The sequence below is a fragment of the Hyaena hyaena genome, unplaced genomic scaffold (genome assembly GCF_003009895.1).
Source record: "Hyaena hyaena isolate Hyena2069 unplaced genomic scaffold, ASM300989v1 scaffold_42, whole genome shotgun sequence".
NCBI lineage: Eukaryota > Metazoa > Chordata > Mammalia > Carnivora > Hyaenidae > Hyaena > Hyaena hyaena.
This window is the reverse complement of record NW_024080674.1, coordinates 3471868-3498903: the sequence shown is the minus strand read 5'-3', so window position 1 is coordinate 3498903 and position 27036 is coordinate 3471868. Positions and strand designations below refer to the sequence as shown.

Below are 27036 nucleotides of genomic sequence, written 5' to 3'. Positions count from 1 at the left end.
TTCACATTATTCCGAGGGCAATGGGGAGCCATGGAGGGTGATATAGCAGGGGAGTGACATGGTAAGCTCGCTTCGCTCAGAGAACTGCCAGGGCTCCTTCTCCGCCCTGAGCAAGGGCTGGTGTCCAGGGTCAGCAGTGTCCTGGTGAGACCCGAGCGTGGGCATGGAGTTGGGCGAGTGGTGCCCTCCAAGCTCCTGGCTTCAGCTGGTAGGAGTGAGCATCCTCAGCCCTGAGCTGGTGCCCTGAGCTCACTGGAATCTTGCACCGCCCCCCCCCCCAGGTCAGGAGAGAGAACAGAGGCTCCAGGGGTGGGGCGGCTGGATGAGGGTCTGGGTTCTAGAGACCCCGCCTGAGGAGGTGGCTGTCAGCCCCGGTCAGCACAGCGGGCCCCTCACACTGCAGATCTCTCTGGCACGTGTGGAAATGGAAGTGTGGGGTGCAGCTGGAGCCGCGGGGGGCTCGGGCCTCTGGAGGGCGAGGGGGCCACAGCAGGCGTGGCTGGTGTCCCCTTGGCCCGGGCCTGGGGCCACCCCGGTCTTCTGCTGACCGCACCCGGCTTCCCTCTCTGCGCCTGTGCCCGGAGGTGCAGAACAGCCTCGCTAATTTGTTTGTTTTGTTTTCTGCCAAAACATCGCATTCACGAGGTGTCGTTTTGATTAATTTCCCGATGGATAAGAGTGTGATGCTTCCCAAGGAAAATCTTTTTGGCCAGTGGCAAAACCACTTGGGGCCACGTCCTGACACCCCCACACACAGCCGGGCTGCCCGGTGTGATCACCCCTGGCCCAGCTCCTCACCCGCCAGATGCCCGCAGGGCAACCCGGGGGCGTAAGTGAGCAGGGAGTGAGACAGTAAGGAATTGGTGGTAAGTGAGGCAGAGCCCGGGCCTCATCTAAAGGAGGGGAGAGGGTCCGCCGCTCACTGCGCCGGAACAGGTGATGGCCAAGTGTGGCCAGATTTTCCCATTTCAGAGAAAAGTGGCCATCGAGAGTCTTATGTGAACCTTCTGATGGCTACGAGTCAGCAACTCACTCTTCCAGGTGTTGAGCAGCGCGGGGAAAATGTGCTGCATCCGCGGGGTGTGCCCTGCATGCTCCCAGCTCTGGATTTTAGGCCGGAGGCCTGTACCCCACAGACCTCACCTCTCCAGGGGCTTTTGGAGGCAGGGAAGGGTGAGGAGACCTCCTCTTTACTTCTCTGCACCGGCCCCTGCGGACACCCTTCAGTCTCTCGTAGCAGCATGACTAACAGTCTCACTGAGCACCTGCTATTGCTCTGACGATCACAGTTCTATCGAGCACATGTATGAAGGGCTTTCTATGCCTTGTCGCAGCGTCCCCGTAAAGACCCTGGAGGTAGGTGTTGTCATTCCAGTTCGTGCGGAGGGAGCCGGAGGTTCAGAGAGGTCTATTTACCTGCCCAGGGTCACGGAGCATAAGTGGTAAAGCCAGGATCTGATCTGGCTTTGACCTTGTTCAGTGCACCCCTCCCCTCCCTCTAGGCCAAATGTGCCCATGTACGTTCTTTGCCCGGCTTGGGCGTGGGGTGTGGGGTGTGTGTGTGTGTATTTAATTTGAATTAGTTGCCAGCATTAAAACAAAAAACTTTTTTTGTTTATATTTTTGAGAGAAGTAGAGAGCGGGTGGGGGAGGTGCAGACGGAGAGAGGGAGACAGAGAACCCCAAGCAGGATCCGCACTGTCAGCGCAAAACCCTGTGCTGGGCTCGAACTCACGAACCTCGAGGTCATGAGCTGAACCCGAGAGTCAGACACTTAATGGACTGAGCCCCCCAGGAGCCCTGTAGTTGCCAAGCATTTAACAACCTGATTTCACAGAAGAACTTGTACTTGTTTTCTCTTGAGCAAGCAGCTTCTCTGCCACACCACCATCTGGCCTGAGCCTGCCCGCCATGCTCAGGACCTGCCTCTGGGCGTTTGGGTTTCCTGCCCAGCTGGAGCACATAGTAGGTATTCAGTCAGTGTGAATCAGTGGGCACTCCCAGGCTTCCGTGGCTTTGCTGGCCTCCCCAGACTTCTCCGGGTGTGGTTTCCAGGCAGGGGAGAGTGTGAGTTCCCTGGCCTGCCCCTCTCCCCTGCAGCGAGGGGCCGCCTCTGGCCTCTGGGACTTTCAAGAAGGTAATGGAGGCTGTGGGCGGAGCAGCCCTGCACAGGCTGGCCTGTAGGAGTCAGCAGTGCCAGGCTCGGTGTCTCCTCCCCTCCCCGCTCGCCCTGTGCTCCCCCCAGCTCCCTCCCCACCCCCCAGCCCAGCAGAGGGAGGGAGGGAGGCTCTGCCTCGCTGGGGTGCCTCCCCCTCCCTCTGCCTGGTCCCCCTGGAGGGGTGGCTCCCAGAAGGAGGCTGGCCTGGCTGGGGCTTTATCAGGCCGTGGAGGCTGAGCCAGGCCCCAGCACAAAGGAGGCAGAGGAGAGTCCAAGGCTCCTTCTCCAGGGCCCTGAACCGGCCTCTCTTCTTCCCCATCATCCCTTGCGGTAGATATGCACCAAGAGCAGATGGCAAATATTAACGCAACAATGGAGGGCTGAATGGTGCCTGGCCCCCAGGCCTCCCCCGGTCACCAACCCCTGCACTGCACTGGTTCTCAGTGAGTTACACACTCACACGGTCACAGATTTGTTTGACTCCAGATATTGGGTGGCACGTGTGCTGGGGAGGGACTGAGGCTGGTTTGCGAACCAGATTTTATTTTTATTTTTATTAAAAAAATTTTTTTAATGTTTATTTCTTTTTGATTTTTTTTTTCTTCTAGGAGAGAGAGAGACAGCGTGAGCAGGGGAGGGTGAGAGAGAGAGGGAGTCACAGACTGAAACAGGCTCCAGGCTCTGAGCTGGCTGTCAGCACACAACCTGACGTGGGGCTCGAACCCACGAACCGCGAGATCATGACCTAAGCGAAAGTCGGACGCTTAACCGACTAAGCCACCCAGGCGCCCCAATGTTTATTTCTTTTTGAAGGAGAGAGAGACAGAGTATGAGTGGGAAAGGGGCAGAGAGACAGGGAGACACAGAATCCGAAGCATCTCCAGGCTCTGAGCTGTCAGCACAGAGCCGGACGCAGGGCTCGAACTCATGATCCATGAAATCATGACCTGAGCTGAAGTCGGACACTTAACCAACTGAACCCCTCAGGCGCCCCCAGATTTTATTTTTTTTTAAGCATCGCATTCTGGTTGAGATTTTGAAGGTGACCAAGAGAGTTCCTTTCAACAACGAGGGGCTTCTGTTTCAGGGGGCTGTTTGCTGACGCGGATGTGGGAGGATTCCAGCACCCCCATGGTTGGTGGGACACAGTGCACCTCCCCCCCCCCCCAGCACCACAACCACCAGCCTTTGTATCCACACCATCTGCATCCCTGTGCCCCTTGCACATGCTGGTCCCCTCCCTCGAATACCTTTCCTGTACCCTGCCTGGTAATGTTTATTCATTGCTTAAGGCCATGTCCAATGTCACCACCTCTGGGAAGCAGCCTATACTCCCCATGCCTCCCGACAACCTTCCTCTGGGCTCCTGTGGCATAGCACCTTGGGGTGCTGTGTTTTTACCTGTTGTTCCCCCAAGACTGAGAGTTTCTCAGGACTAGGGACTGTCTTGTCTTTGACTTAGTAACAGCCCGAGCCCTCTGGGCTCTTCACTGGACCAGCAGAAGCCAGCACTTGCTCTGCCCTGGCTGCGTCCATCTCCATGCTCACTGTCCCATAGGTGCTGTTACTGTTTCCACTTTACAGATGAGGAAACTGAGGCTTAAGAAGCTGGAACGTCTGGACTTAGCCAGGGGTTGGTTCATTTGAATTCAGAGCTCCATGTTCTTCATGCTCCAGGGGCCAAAATCCAAACGCTGGGGTCATGTCGCCCCAAGTGAGGTCCAGGGGCTGGGCAGAGATGGCGGGCTGAGGAGGCAGGCACCCTCAGTGCCAGCCAGGAACAAAGGCTCAGAGTGGCCTGACCTTGGTGTCTTTAAGAAAAAAAAGAGAGGTTGGGAGTGCAGATTTTTGTGTGAAATCAGTTGATTTTGGAAACATATCTGAGGCTCAAAGAAATCTCGGGGTACCTCTTGGCCCACAAGCCTCTTGTGGAGCCTGGCCGGGTGTGGGGCCCCTGCCTGTTTACTGAGGGCATCAGACTGTCCCCTCCAGGGCACCCTTCCCTGAGAGAGTCTGCCTTCCCTGTTCCCACGTTACACTGCATGCCCCCCACCCACCCAGAGTGTAGACCAAACTCCTACGGTACGTGGAGGAGGGTAGTTGAGGGCACGGGTTCGGATCAGGGTTTCACAGCCTCGGCACTGCTGACACGTGGGGCCAGATCGTTTGCTGCAGGACAGCCCTGCGCATCGTGTGAGGTTAGTGGCATCCCTGCCCACCCGGCGCCTCCAGTTGGGACCATCATTAAAGTCCAGAATTACAGAAGTCCCTGGAGGCAAAAGTGCCCTGTGTTAGGAACCACTGGCCCCGATGACTGGCCGTCCTCAGAACTGATGATCGTATGTGAGGCACATCATTTTCCCCTCTGCCTCTGCGTGTCTCCTGTAAATATGGTCAATTTCCAAACTAATGGGTTTAAAAGCACGTGAAAGCATGGGTTCTAGAGCCCGACAGCCCGGGTTTGTGCCTTGATGGAGTTGCTTACTGGCCCCGTGGCCTTAGAACAGGGTCTCAACTTTCCCGTCTGTGAAATGGGGTAGCAGTACTCGAACCTCGTGGAATGGGGTTGAGGGTTTCACGTGCAGGATTCCCTTTGCACTTGGCCGACTTCTATCAGGCACCGACTGTGACGTGAGCACTGATTTATATCACTGGAGGAGGAGCCCAGTTCCTGAGGACCTTCTGCACGGCGGGACCGTGCTGGGTGCCCTGCCCTGAACTCGGTACTCCTCGGTGCCCGCTTGCTGCGGTGAGGCGGGCTGTCACCGGCCCGTGTTAGAGAAGAGCAGCGGAGGCAGGGAGCAGTGTGGTCGCCTGCCCGCGACCAGGGAGGAGAGCAGCCCAGGTGCCCTCAGCTGTCTGGAGCACGTTTGGGGTGGCACACTGCCTCCGGGGTTGAGATGTGTGTGTGGCGCTCAGCGGCTGCTCTGTGAGCATGGGCTCCGGGGATCTGTTTTGTAGAACCTTCCATTTGAACGACTGAGGGTTCCACCCGCACCCATCCCACCAGTGGGAGTTGAATGGGGTGGCTCGCTCCACCCCAAGCCGCTGTCCCACGTGGGCCCGCCTCCCCCTGCTAGTGACAGGACCACCCCCAGCCTAGCCGAGGTGGCGGCTCAGAGCAGGGCTCCCCAGCACAGGTCTTACCCGAGGACATGTCCCAGGTGAGGCACCAGGGGCATCTGGGGTCCCCCCTCCGAGTCCCCACCCCTTTCAACACACTGGGGGTCATACTGGCAGCCATGTGGAGATGTCAGCCCCTATCGGGCTCTGTGTCCATCTGGACCCCCATCTCTAATCGTTCATCTGCTTGCCTCTCTCCATGGTGTCTCTCCCTGGGTCACACCCATGACACAACGCCGCACTGTGCCCCCGGCCCCGTTCCCTGTCACCTCTTCCCCCACTCTGGGGTCTCACCAGGACCCCACTCTCCTCAGATGGAGACAGGTGTGCACCAGGTCTGAATCTGGTTCTGCGTCCACGGGCTGGGCTGCACCGTGGACACCCCCTGGTGTCCTTGGGGACACAAGCGCACACACGGGAGTCGTGCAGTGACACATGGTACACGGGAGCCATCAGTAATAACAGCTGCGAATTGAGCCCCAAGTCTCCCCAGAAAGCAGAGCTCCCAAGCGGGTACTGTTAGCAGGTGCCTCTGGCTCCGCACGTGACAGAAAAGGAGACAGAGAGGTCGGGGGAGTGGCTTGGCCCCGGGCGGGGTCCGAGGGACGTTCCAGTGCAAGGCAGCCCTTCATTAGTGCAGGTAGCTGTGTGACGTCCGCAGCTGGGGTTGGGGCGTCTGGAGGAAGTGTGCTCCCTTTGATGCCTAAGGAGCCTGGGAGGCTCTTGAACGTGGCTCTGTTCATGGTCAGCTTTCTTCGGGGAAAGTAAACCACGTCTCATTAAGCAGTAAATTCATCCAGGTGCCTGTTCTGGCTGATACCATCGCACCTGGTGATGTCGCCAGACCTAAAGTCAAGGCCAAAGTTCCCGTTACTTGGAGAGTCCTAATAATTAACCTGGAACTTCAGGCAGAAGGGGGTAATTCTGGCCTTTAAATGTGGTGAGGAGCTGGAGCGGGGGTGGGGGTGGGGGGCTCATTCCAGGCTGGATGTCGCTGAGGACCGGCGGGACCAGGGTTGGGGACCTCAGCAGTGTGGCCCTGGTACCAGCTCTTCTCTTTCTGTGTCTGGGAGCTTTCAGGCGGCTTGGACCTGGCTGAAGGTGCCTCGGGTGATGCCCCAAGGGGCGGGGGGGTGGGGGCACAGCAGTGGCTCGGATGGCATCAGTCATTGGTTCAAGAGAAACGGGCGACCACAGCCAGGTGGCTGCTGTTGGGCTGGCGGCGGCGTATTTGTGCTGGTGTGGCCTCCTGTAACTTGTCACTGGCCAGCAGTCATTTATTATCTACTCCAAGCCAGCTGCCTTGATTGATATACGAGCCATGCTGTTTAGTGGCTGGGGGACATCCCCGCACTTACATTTGAGGCTCCCTGTTATTAAAAATCAAACAGTACCAGAATTGGCTCCCGCAACTGTGATTTGGTTTAAATGCTCATGTTTTGAACATTTAAGCATTTAATATTAAAAATGCAAAGTTATGAAATTGTCCGCCAGGGCTCTTTATAAGCTGCTGATGGTATTTAAAAAGAATATGAATTCAGGAAGCCATACTAATAATGAAATTAGCCGGCATTCCTTGAGCACTTAGTGTTTTCTGAGCACTTTGCAGTCATGTGAGCATAACACCGTCTGAAGTAGAAACTGTTAGCCCTGTTCACCAGGTGGGAAAACTGAGGCACAGAGAGGTTGAGTAACTTGGCTAAGATCACACAGCTAGGGAGGGGGGACCACTGCCCTCTGAGGGATGTAGGCATGTCACAGTGCAAATCCAAGGCCCTCTGTGACCCCTCACTCACACCCTTGCCTCCCAGGCAGCATGAGCCACTTTGGAGGAAATGGGCAGATAGTAGGAAGCCCCTTGGGCTTGGCCCCTGGGTCTCCAGGAGGCCCCAGAAAGTGAGCTTAGCCTCCACCCAACCCGTTTCTGGTTTTCTTGAACGCATTTGGGGCGTGTGTCGGCGGTTGGCCAGCGTGGACAGCCTGCAAGGTGTTCTCCTAGGCTGCTTTCCCTTGTACCTCAGGCTCTTGCTCCTGAAGACAGCTCCACCCATCCCCCCTGTGCTGAGTGAGGCCCACCCTGGCCTCTTCCTCCCCCACATTCCCCTGTAAGTCCTCCTTGGCTGCTCCAGGACCCCAGTCCCTGGGCCAGGCTTAACTCCTTTGATGCCAGATCTCCACGGACCTCCCCTCTAGTCCTTTGGTCATTCATACGTTCACATACTCGTTCATTCATTCAGCAAATACATATCCACAGATCTGTCTGAGCCATTTGCTGTTTCGGATCCTTGGAACCCGTGGAAGACAGAAAATATTCCTGCCGTCTGGCAGCTGAGAGTCTAGTGTAATATATAATATGTCCCGGGGGATATGGAAAAGCGAGGAAGTGCCGGGAGGTAGGTGTGTGAGGACGGGAGGTGGGCAGGGAGGTGGCCGGCGCCCTGAAGGAGGTGGAAGGGCGTGTGCGGCTGTCCTGGGCGGCTGTGGGGGCAGTGAGAGCTGAGCAGGCAGCCTCTCGGAGCCGGAGGTGGACGGGGTGGATGGTGGGGGGCCAGCGCCAGGACTCAACTCTAGAAGGTGTGAGGCGGGATCGGCCTGCACGGGGCCAGAGCCGAGGCTGGGAGGTCCGAGCCGCCGCGATGGTCCAGGGAGAGATGCGGTTGGCCTAGACCGGGGGGCACGGTCAGGGCGGAGCTGGGGAAACAGGGTCTATTCCTCGTGTGTGCACAGGGTATTTAATTGAAATTCTTTTGGCAAAAATTGTAGATTCACATCTGGTTAAGAAATAATACAGAGAGGGGCGCCTGAGTGGCTCAGTCGGTTGAGCATCCCTCTTTGGCTCAGGTCATGATCTCGCAGTTCATGGGTTCGAGCCCTGCGTCAGGCTCTGTGCTGACAGCTCAGAGCCTGGACCCTACTCTCGATTCTCCCTCTCTCTCTCTCTCTCTCTCTCTCTCTCAAAAATAAATAAGCACTTCAAAGAAAAGAAAGAATACAGGGAAATCCCTTCAAGCTTAGCCCATTTTCCCCCAGTGGTAACATTTTGCAAAACTGTAGTATAATAATATCACGACCAAGTGTGGACATTGATACAATCAGCTGCTCTTAGGTCGCCCCGTTTTGCTCACAGGTGTTTTAGGTTCTAGGCATTTGTATAAATTCTACATACATTTACATTAGTTAGGCTCCGCCCCCCACCACTCCGCACCCCCCCACTGAACACTTCCCATGCCACAGGGATCTCACCCTTGCTCAGTCCCCAGCAGCTACCACTCTGCCCTCCATTTCTAAAATTCTGCTATTTCAGAAATGTTCTAGAAATGGAATCCTACACCATGTAACCTTTCAGGATTGGCTTTTTTCGCTCAGCATTATTCCCTGGAGATACATCCAAGTGGCTGTGGGACTCAGAGGATGTCTGGATGTGTTTGCAGGGGGAGCCCCAGTTGGAGAACGAGTGTGGGGTTCAGGGCTGGAGGGGGGCCAGCATGGAGCCGGAAGCCGAATGAGATCACCCCAGGAGGCAGAGGGGCTCTAGGTTGGTGACTGATTGCGAGTTGATTAAGCCTCTCGGTGCACCGGGCACAGGGGCGTGGCCAGCCCGTGAAGGAGACAGAAGATGTCCCTGTGGATGGGGTGAGGCTGCCTCGGGGCTGGGTGTCTGGAGTGGGCGTGGGGGAGGGAGCTCACTCACCATCTCTCCCTTCCTCCCCTTTCCCTCTTTGCAGCTGGAGGGCTGGGCCCCAGTTGAGGCCACTGGCTGGGCTCTGGGCTGCAGGGTTGAGACCAGGGCTTCCAGGGCTCTGAATGAAATGGGAAAAGAGCAAAGCGTTACCCCTAAGGTGACATGGAGTCCCTTCAACAAGACTGACCTGTGTCCTGAGACGGCCTCCGTCCTTTGGGAGAATGTGATTTCTTTGACACAGGGATGGGGCCGGCAGGTGGGGGGTGTGGTGGGCGGGTGTTTTCTCCCGTACCTGGTGCAGCAGCCCGGCCTGGGGTTGGAGAGGTCCTGAATGCACGGACCAGCTCGCGCACTCCTGTCGCCGGCCATCTCCTCCCCCCTGGGTCCCTGTCCCCAAAGTGCCCCCACTCCTGCCACCGCGTTTCGGGGCGTGCCCCACTTTTCTCCTGGGCCCCGTGCTTCCCTCTCCTTCTCTGTCGTATCTCCTCACTCTCTCCCTCTTCACCGTCCCTTTCTGTTCCCTCCTCCTTTCCATCTATTTCTACTTTTCCTGAGTCCCTCCCCCATCCTGTTTCCGCATTTTCTCTCTCTCTCTCCCGTTTGTGTGTGTCTGTCCCTCTTCTGTGTTTCCCCTTGTCCGCGTCTCCTTCCCCGTCGCTGGCTCCCGGCCCCGCTCTCTTCATCTCAGGCACCTTTTCTTTCTCTCCCTCTCACATATTATTTTTCCAGACCTTGAAAATCACCCGTAGTCCCCCTCAGGGGGGCCCAGCGGATAGAATGTCTAAATCAGACCAGGGCAGGTGAGCTCCTGTTACAGGGCTTCCCGGGGCCAGGGCCGGGTGACACCAGTGTGGTGGCCGCGGCCCCGGGCCGCCCGCTGGAGGGGTTCGTGGGCCCAGACCGGAGCTGCCGGAGCACCGGGGTCTGAACGGGTGAACTGAGAGGAGACAGGCCCCCGAGGCTGCCTGGATGCCCGGGACGGGGGAGAATAAGCACAGGTGACAGGCTGCGCCTGGCTCGTGAAGCAGATGCCCTCTGCTCTCCGGAGGCGACTGCTCAGCCCCGGGGGAGGGCTGGGCAGGGGGCAGGCGGCTTCTAGCACCCACTGGCTCCGGGCCCCTGCCAGCCAGCAAAACCCCCAAGGATTCGATTGCTAACCAGCATCAGAGTGAGGAATGTGTAGCTCCCGCAGGACAGGAGCCCGCTGGGGAGCCTTAGCCAGCTGTCGGTCTAGGCCGTGGACACTGGCGTGGAGGCGGACCACCAATGGCTCGAATCCGGACACGACCACGCCTCCTGTGGGGAGGGGGAGAATCCGTCTGATGGGGAGGGGGGGTGGGGCTCCTGAGCTGAGCAGACCCCAGGGAATAGGAAGCTGGTGTGATGCTCTGGGCTGGGAAACGATCTTCCTTTTGCTGCTCTGCATCAAGAGTGGGTCAGTCTTGGGGGCGCCTGGGTGGCTTAGTCGGTTGAGCATCCGACTTTCGCTTGGGTCATGATCTCGCGGTTCGTGGGTTCGAGCCCCGCGTCGGGCTCTGTGCTGACTGCCAGCTCAGAGCCTGGAGCCTGTTTCAGTCTGTGACTCCCTCTCTCTCTGACCCTCCCCTGCTCACGCTGTCTCTCTCTCTCTCTCTCTCTCTCCTAGAAATAAATAAAACATTAAAAAAAAAAAAAAAAGAGTGGGTCAATCTTGGCTCCAGCCAAATCCGTCCACGGATGTCCCCCTCAAAGGCGCCGTTGCTCTACTGTACCCTTTGCTCCACGGCATCTTCTCAGCCGGGAATGCTGGCCCCGTGCTGCCCATGAAGCCATCCACCAGTGGCCTGGTGGGTTTTTTGTTAACATTTGTTTATTTATTTACACCCAAGTTAGTTAGCATCTAGTGCAATGATGATTTCAGGAGTAGATTCCAGTGACTTGTCCCCTACGTATAACACCCAGTGCTCGTCCCAACAAGTGCCTCCTCGACGCCCCTCCCCCATCTAGCCCATCCCCCACCGCCTCCCCTCCAGCAACCCTGTTTGCTTTCTGTATTTAAGAGTCTCTTATGCTTTGTCCCCCTCCTTGTTTTTATATTGTTTTTGCTTCTCTTCTCTCTTTTTTTCTTTTTTTTAATTTTGTAAGGTTTATTTATTTTTGAGAGAGAGATACAGAGTGTGAACAGGAAGGGGCAGGAGAGGGAGACACAGAATCCGAAACAGGCTCCAGGCTCTGAGCGATCAGCCTGACGCGGGGCTCAGACCCACAAACCGTGAGATCATGACCTGAGCTGAAGTTGGATGCTTAACCGACTGAGCCACCAAGGCACCCTTTTGATTCTCTTCTCTTATGTTCATCTGCTTTTTATCTTAAATTCCACATATGAGTGAAGTCATGCGATATTTGCCTTTCTCTGACTAATTTCACTTAGCATAATACCCTCTAGTTTCATGCACGTAGTTGCAAATGGCAAGATTTCATCCTTTTTGATTGCCAAGTAATACTCCATTGTGTATATATACACCACATCTTCTTTATCCATTCATCTGTTGATGGTAATTTGGGCTCTTTCCATACTTTGGCTAATGTCAAAACATTGGGGAGCCTGTACCCCTTCAAATCAGCACACCTGTGTCCCTTGGAGAAATACCTAGAGTGCAATTGCTGCATCGTAGAGTAGTTCTATTTTTAATTTTTTGAGGAACCTCCGCACTGTTTTCCAGAGTGGCCGCACCAGTTTGCATTCCCAGCAGCAGTGCAGAAGAGATCTTCTTTCTCCACATCCTCACCAACATCTGTTGTTGCCTGAGTTGTTAGCCATTCTGACAGGTGTGAGGTGGTATCTTGGTGTGGTTTTGATTTGTGTTTTCCTGATGAAGAGTGATGTTGAGCATTTTTTCATGTGTCTGTTGGCCATCTGGATGTCTTCTTTGGAGAAGTGTCTGTTCATGTCTTTTGCCCATGTCTTCATTGGATTTTTTGGTTTTTTGGTGTTGAATTTGGTACGTTCTTTATAGAGTTTGGATACTAAACCTTCATCTGATATGTCACTTGCAGATTTCTCCCACGAGTGACCTTTCTGAGACATGGAGAAAAGCTACCTTGGGAACCCAGAGACCCTGGGATCAGCTACAGCACTTGCAGGACCCTTTGTCCAGGCTTATTAAGAATTTCAGGCCAGTGATAGAGCATCAAACAAGCACGGGGCCTGTGTGACTGTGTGGACGGCACGCCCGTGGGCCTGGCCTTGTCTGTCACCTACAAGTGTCACTCCTTGAGCAAGGTCCTAAGCCTGCTGAGTCTCGGTCTCCACATCTGGGTAGCGGGATTTACAGTTATATCCTCTGCACAGGATTGTCACGAGCAGTAGTTCAGAGAACGTAATAAGGTTCAGTGGCTGTTACTATGACTGGTGACATCGATATTATTATTATTTTTTAATGTTTTTATTTTATTTCTAGGAGAGAGAGAGAGCGTGAGCAGGGGAGGGTTAGATAGAGAGGGAGTCACAGACTCCGAAACAGGCTCCAGGCTCTGAGCTGGCAGTCAGCACAGAGCCCGACGTGGGGCTCGAACCCACGAACGTGTGATCATGACCTAAGTGAAAGTCGGACACTTAACCGACTAAGCCACCCAGGTGCCCCGGTGACATCGATATTATTATTTAGCAGCTCATATCTGTGTTGCTCCCTCAGTATTTTGCATCTGCTGCCACAGAGCGCTTCATTTATTTATTTAAAATATTTTAATGTTTATTTTTGAGAGACAGAACGCGTGCACACGAGCAGGGGAGGGTCAGAGAGAGAGGGAGACACAGAATCTGAAGCAGCTCCAGGCTCTGAGCTGTCAGCACAGAGCCCGACGTGGGACTCGAACCCACGAACTGTGAGATCATGACCTGAGCTGAAGTCAGACGCTCAACCAACTGAGCCCCCCTCCCCGGCGCCCTTGTTTATTTATTTTTAATTGGCCTATATATTTTAGATAATTTATATTTGCAGAGAACGCGTAGAGGCAATCCAGAGTTCCCGTGCGTCCCTTAATCCATTCCCTTCACTGTCCTGTCACATCACCGGGTCACTGTCGTCAGAACCAGGACACCAGTGTTGGCCCAGTGCTGTTCACTGAGTTCAGGCTTTGTTGGGATTCCACCAGATTTTTGGTTCACAACCGTTTTCTGTTCCAGGCGCTCATCCAGGGGAGCACATTGCTTTGAGAGTGTTTTCTTTTTAACGTGATCTCGTGCCTCCAGGAGTGGGTCCCAGACCTGGCGGGGCAGGGATGCCGCCTTGAGCCACCCAGGGGCTCCAGAACAGGACCCCTTCAGGTGTCCCCGTCTGGACAATGGGCTGGTCACTGCTGGTCGCGGGCCTCTGAGCCCTGGCGTGGAAGAGGCTGCCCTCCCTGCCCTCCGCCTTGGGTGTGGAGCACATTTGAGTTCTTTCATTTCCCGCCGCCCGTGTCTCCTGTGTGCCAGCTCTGGCTGCCGTGGGGGCGGTGGCCCCGAACTCTGACATGGGTCCCGTGCCTGTCGCGCTCAGTCTGGAGGGGGTGCTGAGGAAAGAGGTAGACAGGACGCACCCCACAGAGGTGCAGCAGAGCAGGGAAGGTGGCCGGTGAAATCGGGGGTCCCTTAGGAGGGTCTGGAGGAAGAAACCGGCACGAGAAGACCCAGTAGAAAAGCCTTGAGGGGGAACAGCAGGTGCAAAGGTCTCAGTCGGGACCGACCCTGGGGACGCCCGGGGACAGAGCTCCGGGCTGGAGGATACAAGTGATGGGCGGTGACTGACCCAATTCAGAGTCAGACCGGATCATTTGGTTCTGGGCTGTTGAAAACCCCAGCTCTAAGGGGCCAGGCAGGTGGCAGAAGTGAGTGACGTGGCTGGTAGGACTGGACAGGTGACGTGTCCCCTCTAAGAGGCGGTGGCCACAGCTCAGAGCCAGCTGTCATCACCCCTCAGTGCGCCAGGGCTTTGCATTTTTAAAAAACTTTTTTTAACATTTATTATTTTTGAGATAAAGAATGAGACACACATAGGATGTGAGTGGGGGAGGAGCAGAGATTGGGACACTGAATCCGAAGCAGCTCCGGGCTCCCAGCTGTCAGCGCAGAGCCCGACGCTCGAACCCACGAACCACAAAATCATGACCTGAGCCGAAGTCAGACGCTTAACCCACTGAGCCGCCAGGCGCCCCTAGCTTTCCATTTTTGACCTGAGAAGCTTGAAATCCGTCTTTTAAAGAGAAGAGGCATTCCATTCAAAAATATGAGAGCACAACCAGACAAACAAAAATCAGCAAAAGATACTCAGCCCAGTGGAGGCCAAGCAGGACATACCTGTGGGTCTGACTTGCGCCAGAGGAGTGCCCGTTGGTGACCTTCGTGGCAGGGCCTGAAGACAGCAGTGAAGAGCCCCATTTTATTCTCGCCGACACAGGGTACTTACTGGAGGATCAGATTTGTTTCTTTTTTTAAAAAATATCTTTATTTTTCAATTTTTACTTATTTATTTTGAGAGAGAGCACAAGCTGGGGAGGGGCAGAGATGGAGAGAGAGAGAATCCCAAGCGGGCTCTGCACTGTCAGCGCAGAGCCCGACATGGGTCTCGATCTCAGGAACCGTGAGATCATGGACCTGAGCCAAAATCAAGGGTCGGACGCTTAACCGACTGAGCCCTCCAGGCACCCCGATCAGATTTGTTCCTTAAGACGTTTCCTCAGGCTGCTGTGTGCAGAATGGCTTAAGGACATGAGCAGCGCTGGGAGGCGGCACAGACAGGGCCCCAGTGGTGATGGGGACAGGGATCTGCGAGGAATTAGCAGAGGGATTGAGGGCGGGTGGGTTGTGGGCCTCTGGTCTGGGTAGCGGGTGGGCCCCACAGTGAGCCTCGTAACTGCTGAAAGCCTCAGTTTCCTCCTCTGTAGAAGGGCTTCATGATACCCGAGCAGAGCAGGTGCTCAGTTAGCAATACACGTGCAAGTAGATGGTAATCGGCCAGTTCTGTCGGTGGCCGTGTGATGAGAAGCAAAGGCCAAGTGACTTGGTGTCCAAACAGGATGACTCCGATGCAAACCATGAAGGGTGGGCGGGGCTCCAGGAAGAGGGGCGCAGAGGGGGGAGGGGCCGGAGGGGGGAGGGAGGGAGGGGGGAGCATGCAACAGCAGAGCCCTGGCCAAGGGTGGAGACAGACCGGACTCTGGGTCAGGAGCTGGGCCCCCCCCACCCCCACCCACCCCGTAGGGCCTGGTTCTGGAAGAGACCATGACACGGCTCCTCCCGCCCGGCTGTCCGTCTCCCCTCCCAGACCGTGTGTGAGTTTGGATTTAGGAGCCAGTATCTTGGCAGGACTTCTAGGGCCTCCTCCTCTGCTAGTTTCCATGTTAACGCTTTTCCTCCAACTACAAGCAGAATCCACGGGGATCCACGAACCTTCTAGAGCCGCTGCGGGGGGTCAGCGTCACCTATAGCGAGATTTTTACCAGCCTGTCCCTGCTGCTCGAGTCCTTCTGGGCGGGGGACGCACACCGTGGGCGTCTCCTGCCTGGCTCCTCTGCTGCCTCCTCCTGCCCAGAGTGACTGCTCTGGGTCACTGCGTTGGCAGAGATCGGGGCTGGTGGCCCAGGTGGGTGGGAGGGTCCCACCGTCAGCTCGCGGGCGTTGTGAGCCGGGCCAGTCCAGCGCTGCAGGCAGGATCCGACAGGCAGGGGCTGCTTACAGAGAAATGGGCGGAGCTCTGCTCACAGCTGTCAGAGCATTCTGGAAGACTGGGGGCCCTGGAGCAAACACAGAACTTCGCAGGCAGAGTAGCCAGGAGTGGCCTGAGGTGCACAGGAGGGAGGCTGGGACCCAGGGGGACGGTCCTGTGGGCTGGCTGGGGCAGGGGGCGGTGCCTGAAGGTCAGGAGAGCCCGCTCGGATTCCTAGCTCGGCCTTTCACCAGCTGTGTCACCTGCATGTGACCTACCCTGTCCTGTCCACACCTGCCCTTCGCACCGCAGAACAGGCACCGTCGCAGTTTCCGCCGCACGGGCTTTCGCGAGCATCCGGGGAGATGGTGGGAGGGCAGTGGCCGCTGGCGGTTCCCAGCCCACGGGGCCCGGGGCAAGGGACTGGAAGGGCGCCTTCTCCGTCCGGCTCCTCGACAGCCCCGTGTCGCAGAGATGTGGCGGGACCCCCGAGCCAGCTCAGCTGCCCACAGCACTTGGCGGGTCCTGCGGACGCGTGAGTCAGGCCCGGTGGGGACAGCGGTGGACCAGACAGCACATGCCCTGTGGGGGGCGGGGAGCCAGCTCCCCCCCCCCACAGGAATGTGGGCTCAGGGTGGCCAGATCGCTCCTTTCAAGAGAAATCGGAACTCAGTATTTATTTGAAACATCCCCGTTCTTCCATGCTGGCGGCTAACTCGTTTCTAAATTTGCAGGAGCCAAACCAGTCGTGTCTGGGGGCCAAATGCTCACCGAAGGCCACCAGGTTGCAATCCCCGAGGAGGCTGAAGGGAGGGGCCTCCCGGAGTTGCTAGGGTTGGAAAGCAGGTGATAAAGGGACCTCCTGAGTCCTGCACTCAGAGCTCATCCCCGGCCCCACTCAGCCCCTGGACGTCCAGTGTCCTGGCTGTGTGGTCCTGGGTTCAAATCCATCTCTGCCAGTTCCCAGCTGAGTATCTGGGCAAGTACCTCTCTGACCCTCGGTTTCCTCTTCTGCAAAATGGGATCAGGGATACCTGTCTTTCTCAGCAGCTGTGAGAACAGATAGGCTGTGAATCTGGAGGGCCCGTCATGGGCTGGGTGCCCAGAAAGTGCTCAGTACTCAAGGCCAGGGGCTTGGTCTGCACAGATAGAGCTGTTTCTTTCGTCTGTTGCTTCCCCCAGCCCCCAAATACATTCCTTAATTTTAGAATTAGAGACAGGTTTCTGTGATAGTACCAAGTTCCCACGTACCCCTCACCCAGCTTCCCTCATTATTCATATCTCATTTTACTGCATTGTCACAGCCTGGGGACCGACCTCGATGGATTGTTAATAACTAAACTCCACAGTTTATTTGGATTTTGCCAGTTTTCTGTTCCAGGATTGCATCCAACGTACAAACCGTATCCTATTTAGTCACCGTGCCTCCTTAGCCGCCTTTGGTCTATGACACCTTCTCCCGCTTTCCTTGTTTTTGATGACCTTGACAGTTTTGAGGAATATCGGTTAAGTACTTTGTACAATATCCCTCTGTTATGGCCGATCTGGTGTTTTTCTTGTGGTTCAGTTGGCGTTATGGGTTTGGTGAGGAAGATCGCAGAGCTGAAGTGCCTTCTCACCGTGTCACATCCAGGGGCACGTGCTGTCAACAAGATGTATCACTGATAGTGTTGACCTTGACCACCTGACTGAGGGAGTGTTTGCCAGGTTTTTCCTGAGCACTTTTCCTCCTTTCTACTCTTTGGAAGCAAATTGCCACGTGCAGCCCCGTCAAGGGGAGGGCCAGCTCAGCTCGAGCTCCCGGAGGGGCGTGATACATATAGAAGCCAGTGGGAAATCTTCTGTACCATGTGGGATTATTTTGAGATTTGTGTCTCTCTTGTGTCTGCTTGTCTTTCCATCTAGCAGTTTTCACTTTTTTTCTTTTCTTGAGATCATTGTATTTCATTGTCTAAACAACTTGAGTTAAGTCTTGGCTCCACTCATTTAACTCTCTGCTTGACCTTGAGTGACTCGCTGTCAAATAGGGTGATGATGAGAACAATCTAGCATGTGTCAGTCAGGCTGTGTTCAGCTGCATAACAGAAGCCTGAGCAAAGTGGTTTAACCAAAATAGGATTTGTGTTTTTGCCTCATGTGACAAGAAGTCCTGAGTGGCCAGTGATGCTGATGGGGCTTCTCAAGGAAGCTACTGGGGATCCAGGCTCTTCCCGGCTGCTGGACTGCCCTTAGCATGTGTCTCTTATCCTCATGGTCCCAAAGTGGCTGCAGCACCTCCAGCATCACTGTTGTGCTCCAGACGGGACTCTGTGAAATTGACAGCATTACCCCCATTTTACCAGAGGAAAGTGAGGCTCAAGGGGAGGAAGAAGCCTTACCTTAAAGAGGGCTGTCAGTGGCACAGATAATGTGTGTAGCCTGGGGCACAGTAGGTATAAAGATTGTTTTCTCAGTGAGAGAACCTCTCCCGAGGTCCTTGGGGCTGGGAGGGCCTGGCCCCGAGTCCTACAGCCCGTGTCTGGTGCCTCAGTCCCCACTGAATGGGAGATACAGGGAAGGATTTGTTGTCCTGATCCACTGATTCGGGGGCAAACCATGGCTGGGGGTCCACATCTGGCCTGCCTCCATTTTTGCAAATAAAGTTTTATTGGCACGCAGCCATGCTGTTAGTTTACCCATTCTCTGCGGCGGCCGCTGTGCTATGAGGGCAGAGTTGAGCAGTTGCAACAGAGATTGCGTGGCTTGCAAAGCCTAAAATATTTTCTGTCTGGCCCTTCACAGAGCAAGTCTGCAGACCCTGGCCTGAGCAGAAAGCAGACCAGGATGAGGAATGTTCAGTCAGGGCTTCCCGAGAGGGAGATACAAGGCGGGCCAGGACTTCCAAGGGCCTGTGGAGATTTCTGGAAACAAGGGAGAAGGTGGTACAGGGCAAGTCAAGGCCCTGAGGTGGGAGAGCTTAGCTTTAGAAGACAGTGATCTGCCTTGGACCCAGTGCTGCAACAGCCACTGGGATGGGGGTGGGGGGTTGTTAGAAAAGCGGCCTGATGGCGGACCGCCGGAGTGGCCAGCTTTGGGGTTTCTGCCGGAAGCTGCAAGATATAGAAATGGTGAAGTGGCCAGGAGCCATCTGGGGCCCAGGGAAGTATACCCCCCGCTCCTCTGTCCAGCCACCCCGTTCAGCCACCCCGAGCCACGACGAGCTGCGGGCCCAGAGCTGCCAGATCATCTGATTTTCCAGGAGAAGTTGGCCGTCTGGTTTTCATGAGAAATCTCCTGATTTGTTACATGTTTGCAATTAATTCCATTTTTTTTTTTTCAAATCATGAAGCAGACCAAGCACACATCCGTCTGGTGTGTGGGCCCCAGGTTTGAGAATTTGGGTGTCCAGGGTAGAAGCAAGGATGCAGGAATGTGGGCAGACTGTGGAGAGCAGGCCAGGCCCAGGGCCTTAGGCCAGCACGCTCTGGGCTCCTCCGAGCTCCCGGTGGGGGGTGGGGGGACACTCCGAGAGAGGCGGCGGGGGTGGGGCAGAGTCTTGGAGCTGCAGTGTCAGATTTCGGCATCTCCCCGCCCGTCCCAGGCTGGTGGAACATTCCTGCTGCGAGCTGGGGAGCCGAGAGGTGGACACTCCTCCTTGCTCACCTGAAAGCCATAGAAGGAGGGGTGGGAGGTGGAGAGCTCTGAGGACTGAGATTCTCAAGGGTTTGGGTTTGCTGCTGTCCCCGAAGACTTGGGTTGTTTCTGGTGACGGGCAAAGGCTGGGCTTAGAACTAGACAGACTTAGTGGACCCCGGCTCCCGGGTCCCACCTGCGCCATTGGGTGGGCACAGGCACAAGTGATCTGTAGATCAAGAGGCTGATACCAGTGGGCAGTAGAGATTAGAGGGGCCCGTGCCCGCTCCATGCCCACACGCTCTCCGAGAGTTGTGCCCTGAGCCACGCTGGGCCCCCAGCTCATCATAGGCTGACTTCAGGCTCAGTTCTGCAAGCGGCGATGCGTCACCACCCTGCACTTCCCCATGTGCCCCGAGAGCTTGGCAGGGGGTTGGTCCAGGGCTGCTGGGAGGCTCTTACGATGCCTTCTCCTTGATCCTGTCTTAATTATATTGATTTTCTTCCCGCTTTGGAAGTCTCTTTCCTCGGAGGAGGAGACAGAAGCCCCGTCTCTCACACCCATTCAGAACCTCCACCCCACCCCCACCCCGGCCTTTGAACAGGACTATTCAAAGAGAATAGGGGGTCAGGATAAAGCCACGTGCCTGGGCCAGGACACTAGCTCTGGCTTGGCCACTCACCCTTCATGGCCCTTCCCTTGCCTGGGACCTGAGGGTCAGGAGAAGGGACCTGTCTTTTCATGATCACAAAATGCTCTTTGGCCCCCATGTGTCAGGCGAGGGAGCGAGTCTTCGAGCTTTCATTGTTTGCTCATTTCCCAGATACTACAATGGCCAGTTCTCAGGAGAAATGGGGTGAAGAGACTCTAAGCCTGGGGGCTAGCCACGGATTGCATCCCTCAGGCTGTGACGTGTATCTTGGGGTCCATTTCCTGGCTGCGCTCTGGTCATGGAGCTCTCAGAGGACTTGCATCCTGTCCAGGGGTGCAGGGGACAGCCCAGGAAGGTGCTAGAGAAAGGAGCCAGGAGGTAGGCCTGGGCCCCAAGTACCCCCAAGGAGGCCGAGCCAAGGGTGGCGGACCCAGGGCGGATGGACAGAGTGTTCCTTTGCCCTTCTGTGCGGCTGGCCCTTGGCCAAGGTGAACTAAGTTATTCTCGTTTTCCCGGCAGGGGTGATGGCACAGGGCGGGAAGTAAGACACCTGAGCACGTGCGGTCTTATTTGAAATAAGTTGATGGTTTCCTTCTGCAGAGAAAGAGGGTTTGGTGTGGGGGAAAGTTCAGGGCTTTGGGGCTCGGACATTAGAATCTGTCCACTCCCGCCCTAAGCCTAGCTGCTCACCTTTAGGGGACACTGGCCACAGCCTCCTCCCTGATCCCCTCTTTCCCCTCATTTCTGCTCTTTCTGAAACACCTACCGAATCACACACACATTCCCGATTAGTGACTTCAGTGGCTCTCTGGTCTCTTGGGATGAAGTTCTTAGCGTGGCTTCCAAGGGCCCATCTCTGTCCACACCCTGTGGCCCCCTTCCACGCTGAGCCACTGGAGTCCCCAAGTCCGTGCCCACCCCCACCCTGCACACAGTGTGTGAGTGCCCTTCCCACCCTGCCTGCTCAGGGCTGGGGGCCCTGGATGGCTCAAGCCTCTGGAGACCCCCCTGAGCCCCACCCCCGAGGAGGAGTTGGGCCACCCCTGGGTTCTACAGGTCCCTGTGCCTGCCCACCGTTAGCCATCCCGTGGCAGTGGCATTCCGTGGGTGCCGGGTAGGCCGGGCAGTGCAGGCGCTCAGGACATGGTGGTGGAGTTGGGCGGACGCATGGAGGACGTGGGACGTGGGTAAGCCCCCCCCTCCCCGCCCCAGCCTTGGTTTCCCCGCCTCCACGACGGGGATGGTGGTCAGGGCGTCTCTGTGGGAACAAGTGTGCACAGAGGCGGCGTATGCACCAGCCTGGCACGGGGCACGCGCAGGCCGCCCGCTCTGGGAGCGCGGTTGCTGGCGGGCAGCCAGAGCCCCCACCCCCCGGCGCGGCACCTGCACGCCGTCCCAGCCGTGTCTCAGCTGGGGGCGGATGTGGGGGGAAACGGGGACCCCAGATGCAGGCATTCGGAAGGATCTGCTCCGCCCTCTGCACCCCCGAGCCCCACTACCGGCCTGTCTGCCAGCAGAGCCCGACCCCCCTCCTCCCTAGGGGTCGCAGGCATTGGGATCGTCCGGCTCTGCAGGTCCACACCCCGGACCAGAGTCCTCAGATTCAGGGCCGGGGGTGGGGGGGAGGGGAGGCGGCCCAAGCAGAAGCTCCCCCAGGGGGTTCGGCCTGCGGCCACGTTTGAGAAGCGCTGTTTGACTCGGTCCGGTCCTCGGTGAATCTGGTTTCTCCCTGAGAAAGGGTCTCACCAACCAGTGCTTGGGGAGGGCTGCTTGGCGGAAGTGTCTCCTCCCCACCCTTCTCAGCAAAACTCCGCACCAGAAATAAGCGAGCACTTCTTAAAATGGTTTTTTTTTTGAAAACTAACACATTCATATGGCACCAGCTTGAGGCGGCACAGATGGGGACCCCAGCGAGAATGCTCACCCCCAACCCCCCCCCGGCGTTGCCCAGCAGCAGGTCCGGGGCTGGGCCTGGGCGGGGGGGGGGGGGGGGGGCTCTGAGCACCTGTGCGCATGCGCAGTCGCGTGGAGGCCCCTCCCCCACCTCGCACGAGGGACACATGCCTTCTCGGTTATTCTCTGTCACAGCCTGGCCCTGCCTGTCCGTGTGGGTGGCGTTGGCTCTCGCGGGCACTGCCGCCCAAGAATCCTGGGGTCCTTGTCCCTTCGGGCCACGTCCCTGCAGGATGCGTCCAGTCCCCCAACTGGACTTCCCAGGTCCCAGAACCCGGGAACTGAAATGGCTCACGGGGCACCCCGTTTTCTGTCGTTCCAGAAGCCGTCCACGCCGGCGCCCCTGCCGTTCCAGCTGCCCGCGCTGTACCGGACGGAGGACTACTTCCCCGGGGCCGCGGGGGCCGCGCCCAGGACCCCCAGCCGCCGCCGGCGCCGGCGCGTGTGAGCTGTGCCGCCGGGTCGTCGGGAAGTGACCGTGCGCGCGCAGCGGCTCGGGGGTCTGGTCTCCTCGCTGTGCATTTGTGTTTTGCGTTTCCTCTCTTGCTTCATGTGAAACGGCGGGGTTTGGAGAAGCATCTGGAGCCCACGCGTGCAGCGCCGAGTCAGAGAGACGGTTCCCACCAGCGTCGGGCCCGCCTGGTGTCCTGGGGCCGGGCGCGCGGGTCTCAGCGAGATCGTCTCTCTGTGCCGGGCTTTGCGTGGAAATCATGGGGGGGTTGGGGGGCGGCGCTCGGGCACCGGGGTGCATGGCTCCAGGTCCATCTCTGCGGCTGGTTTGGCCGCCAAGCGCAGTGCCCACTGGCCTGTGAATCATCTCAATAAAGGTGTCAAGAGCTCATGTGTGGTCCGGGTGCAGATGTCCTCTGGAAGGGAGCTCCTGCCACCAGGCAAGCCTGCACCTCCCACTCTGCTCATTAGGGAGCACCTCGCCTGAGGGGAGGGGGCGCCTCTGGCCTTCAGAGTCCCAGCAAGAAGGGAGAGGTCATGGGGCGCCTGGGTGGCTCAGTCGGTGAAGCGAGGGACTCTTGATTTCGGCTCAGGTCTTGTTCGTGAGATCAAACCCCACATCCGGCTCTTTGCTGATTGAGGAGTCTGCTTGGGATTCTCTCTCTCCCTCCGTCTGCCCACCCCTTGCTCCTGCTCCCTTTCTCTCTCTCTCTTACTCAAAATAAACTTAAAAGCAAAAAAAAAAAAAAATGCAGAGGTCATAAGGATTTCCTGGGGTCTTCAAAGGTAGGTTTGCCTTAATCTCTTCTCATGCGATTGAAGTTCCTGCTTTGTCCTGAAATTCCCGATTTCTGTTTGGTGATGGAGAATTCTGGTTTTTCTGGAATTCCTCACAGAGCCAAAAAAACACATACACACGCCTAACTGAACAGCATACGGGCATTAGAATTTCAAGGAAACGTAACCTAATGAATCAGGAGACTGAGCAGTAGAAAAGCAAGGGAAAAGCTGCATCTTGACAATTTTAGGACAGTTTCTTGGAAATAAAGCTACAGACAGACACCTTATTTCAAGAAGAGCCAGCGTTTTTTCGTTTTCTTTCTTTCCTTTTCTTTTTTAATATTTGTTTGTTTTTGAGAGAGAGCATAAGCAGGGGTGGGGGCAGAGACAGGATCCAAAGCAGGCTGTGCGCTGACAGCAGAGAGCCCAATGTGGGTCTCGAACTCATGAACCCTGACCTGAGCCGAAGCCAGAAGCTCAACGGACTAAGCTGTCCAGGTGCCCCAAGAAAAGCCAGCATTTGTCCATGGAAGTTACTTTTTTTTTTTTTTTTAGTGAAAACTTCTATGTCTTATTTTAAATTACCGAGGTATAGTTTGTACACAGAAAGATTCGCCTAGGTGTAAGGTCCACTGAATTTTCACAAACCCCACCCCGGGCTAACGGCATCCTGACACCTGTCAGTGTAGACGGGTGCTGCTGGCGTCTGCACTTCCTGTGGCCGGAGGGCGAGTGGATGGTGTTGTCCATGGCTCCGTGGCTGAGACGTAGCTGCAGACAGGTCGCTCCCGTGGCTGTTACTGAACGGCACTGTTTTTAGCGAAGCCCAGATGCTCAGTGTGCCCCACTGTGTCTGCTCAGGGAGAGCAGAGATTCGACGGGAAGTTAATTTTTCAGGCAAGGGGCGAGGACACCGATTTCCAGCAGCCCGAGCAGACGTTGATTGCTGGGGACGCCCAGGCTGCTTTTCCCTTTCAGAGCCTGGAGCAGGGGCCAGAGAGAGGTGACGGGGATGTCATGTGATCAAGCCACAGCATCTTGAGTGTCCTAAAATAGAGACCCACAGGACTGTGGCCAGGAGCTTATAGGCTCTGAGGTCAGCCTGCCTGGGTGGCACCATCATCTCCTGCACACCTCAGCTGTGTGGCCCTCGGTTCGTTGCTCACCCTCTCTGAGCTCAGCTTCCTCCTCCCCAAGAATGCGGAGAATGAGGGCACCTGCCCACTGGGTGTTGAGGAGGATGAAAAGAAGTGTGCGAGCGCTTGACTCAGGGCCGGCCACGAGCACCGTAATGGGTGACGGTGTTGTGGTGATTGGCGCCGTGGGGAAATGGCTGACTGTGTGTTCCTTCTCAGCAGATCACTGGCATCCAGGAGCATCCACAGCCAGTGCCTCAGGGACTGCCCTTAAATTGCAGAGTAAGGACTGGCCGTGGAAGAGTGGGAGCTGCCTCAAGCCCAGCTAGGCCTCTCTGCGTTTTGCTGTCCTGGCTTCTTTTAGGGACGCCCCCTTTTCCCCCAAGTCAGCGAGGAAGGGAGAGGTTGCAGGAGAGCATCTGTGAAGGAAGCTGACTAATGACCCAGGATTGGCCAGTCCGAGTTTTCTGGGAGTTGTAGTGCCAAACCTGCAAATTTAGGGACACTTGGGGATACCTCGGGGGAGGGAAAGCCAGGACACAGAGCCTGCCAGCGATTCTGACCTCAGTGCTTTGAGCTGCTGGAGGCAGTGTCCTTGTGAGAGGTGACCCGATGTCTTGCACGTACAGGAAGGCCTCGACGACCGGCTTGAGGAGGCTCCACGGGCCTTGCAAAGGTCATTTTGCAGCCTGGGAAGGGGTTCTCCTGTGGGCCACTAGTTGGAAAGGCACTGCAGGTCTTCATAGGAGCAAGGCTCTTTGTTCAGCCGCCTCCCCACTTTCCCAGTCGGTGTGAACCTCGTGTCTATCAAAGCAAGAGATTTCAAGAAGGTGGCTTACGGGTTGGCAGAAATGTGTGGTTTGCCCTGAACTGTTTAAAAATGTTTTCATGTTGACACAACTGGGTAACCATCTGGAAAAAATAAAGTGAGTTCCATACCTCACTCTGTACAGGAACATTTCCAAAATTCCACATGGATTAAGGATGAGTTAGATGTATAAAACGAATTTATACAGAGAGGCGGAAACATTGGAGAAGGACTCAAAATCCAGAAGCCTTAAAGCTAGATTTGATTACATATAAAAAAGTTAAATCCTCTGCATGGCAAAAACAAACCAAAAATTCAACCCCCCCCCCAAAAAAAATCCCCTATAATACAATAAATCCTAAGCAAATTTGAAAGATGAATGACCCAAAATGACAAATGACAAATTGGGAAACTAATATGTGCAGCACGTATTACAAAGGGATAGTCTCCCTAATATATAAACAGCTCCTCCAAATAAGAGAAAAAGTAGAGAAATGGGCAAAGGGTATGAACAGGCATTTCACAGGAAAGAGAATGTGAAAGACAATCATATGAAGAGAGATTCGATCTGTACCAGGAGGTAGGAGAGAATATTGAAATTCCTCAGTTTTTGCTATTTCAGTCTGGCAAACATGAATGCATTTGATGACGCTGCTCGTTAGTGAAATTTTGAAGAAGGAAGTGTTCTCCTGCAGTGGCCGTGAGACCCCATTCCGGGGGAGGTTCCTGGGCTGTGCCTATCTGAATTACAAATATAGATGCCCTTGGACCTAGTAATTTCACCTCTAGGGATCTCGCCTCCCAATATACGCACACAGCAGAGAAATGATAAATGCGAAAGGTTATTCTCCACATGTTGAAATAACACAAGGCGGGAAGAAACCTAAGTGTCCGTTAGTACGCCCACGCCCACACGATGCCCACGTCCACACAGATGGCTGGAATCCTTTGAAACTGTAAAACTGGATTAGTTTTCAATGAGGTGCACCTGGGTGGCTCAGGCCATTAAGTGTTGGACTCTTGATTTTGGTTCAGGTCATAATCCCAGGGCCGTGAGATCGAGCCCCAAGTCATGCTCCGTGCTGTGAGCGTGGAATCTACTTGAGACTTTCCTGTCTCTCTTTCTCAAAATAAATAAATAATCTGAGAACAAAAAGGAGTCCTCTATGAGTTGGTATGGAAATGTCACCAAGATACGCAAGCCAAGGTACAGGAGAATGTGTGTGATATGTTCACCATCTGTGTGAGAAAGGCATTAACATTCGTTGGAAGGATAAACAAACGTCTGAGAACAGTGAATATCTTTTTGGGGTAGGAAGTGGCCTTTTTCCTGTTTCAGTTTTCTTTATATACTTTTTTGGTGTTTACCGATTCAAAAAAAATTTTTTTTAATTTTTTTTTTTTGTTTTCTTTTCTAGGAGAGAGAGACAGCGTGAGCAGGGGAGGGTCAGAGAGAGGGAGTCACAGACTGAAACAGGCTCCAGGCTCTGAGCTGGCAGTCAGCACAGAGCCCGATGCGGGGCTTGAACCCACGAACCACGGGATCATGACCTAAGCGAAAGTCGGACGCTTAAACCGACTAAGCCACCCAGGCGCCCCTACCGATTCAGAAATTTTTAACTAAAATCAGTTGCCAGCAATTAAAACTTAGGATGGTCCACATTAAAGAACTGGATTTCCATCTTCTCTTCAAAAACTGGAATATCTGGGGCGCCTGGGTGGCTCAGTCGGTTAAAGCGTCCCACCGAGCCGGTTTCGGCTCAGGTCATGAGCTCTGGCTTTTGTGAGTTCGAGCCCTGCATCGGACTCCGTGCTGACAGTGCGGAGCCTGCTTGGCGTTCTGTCTCCCTCTCTCTGCCCCTCCCCCATTCTCACTGTCTCTCAAAATTTTAAAAAAAACAAACAAAAAAACAGAATCTCTGGCAATACTGGGCTCACGCTGTTGTGGGGAAACAATGAGCTAAAGCTGCATCGCTTTAGAGGGGCTCATGCTCTCCAGGTTTCTCTTGTATCCAA

General features: G+C 55.5%; 1 protein-coding gene across 2 annotated transcripts in view; it reads left to right on the top strand.

The window, feature by feature from the left end:
- Window positions 1-27036, top strand: part of BCAS4 (breast carcinoma amplified sequence 4) — an 89722-nt gene that overhangs the window by 37471 nt on the left and 25215 nt on the right. The window contains exon 5 of one of the 2 annotated variants that reach the window (XM_039230034.1): window positions 22169-22324. In XM_039230034.1, the coding sequence (XP_039085965.1) occupies window positions 22169-22294 (126 nt within the window). In that variant the 3' untranslated portion in view covers window positions 22295-22324. Of the gene's footprint in view, window positions 1-22168; window positions 22686-27036 lie in introns of those variants that run through there. The other variant, XM_039230033.1, reaches the window with a different exon arrangement.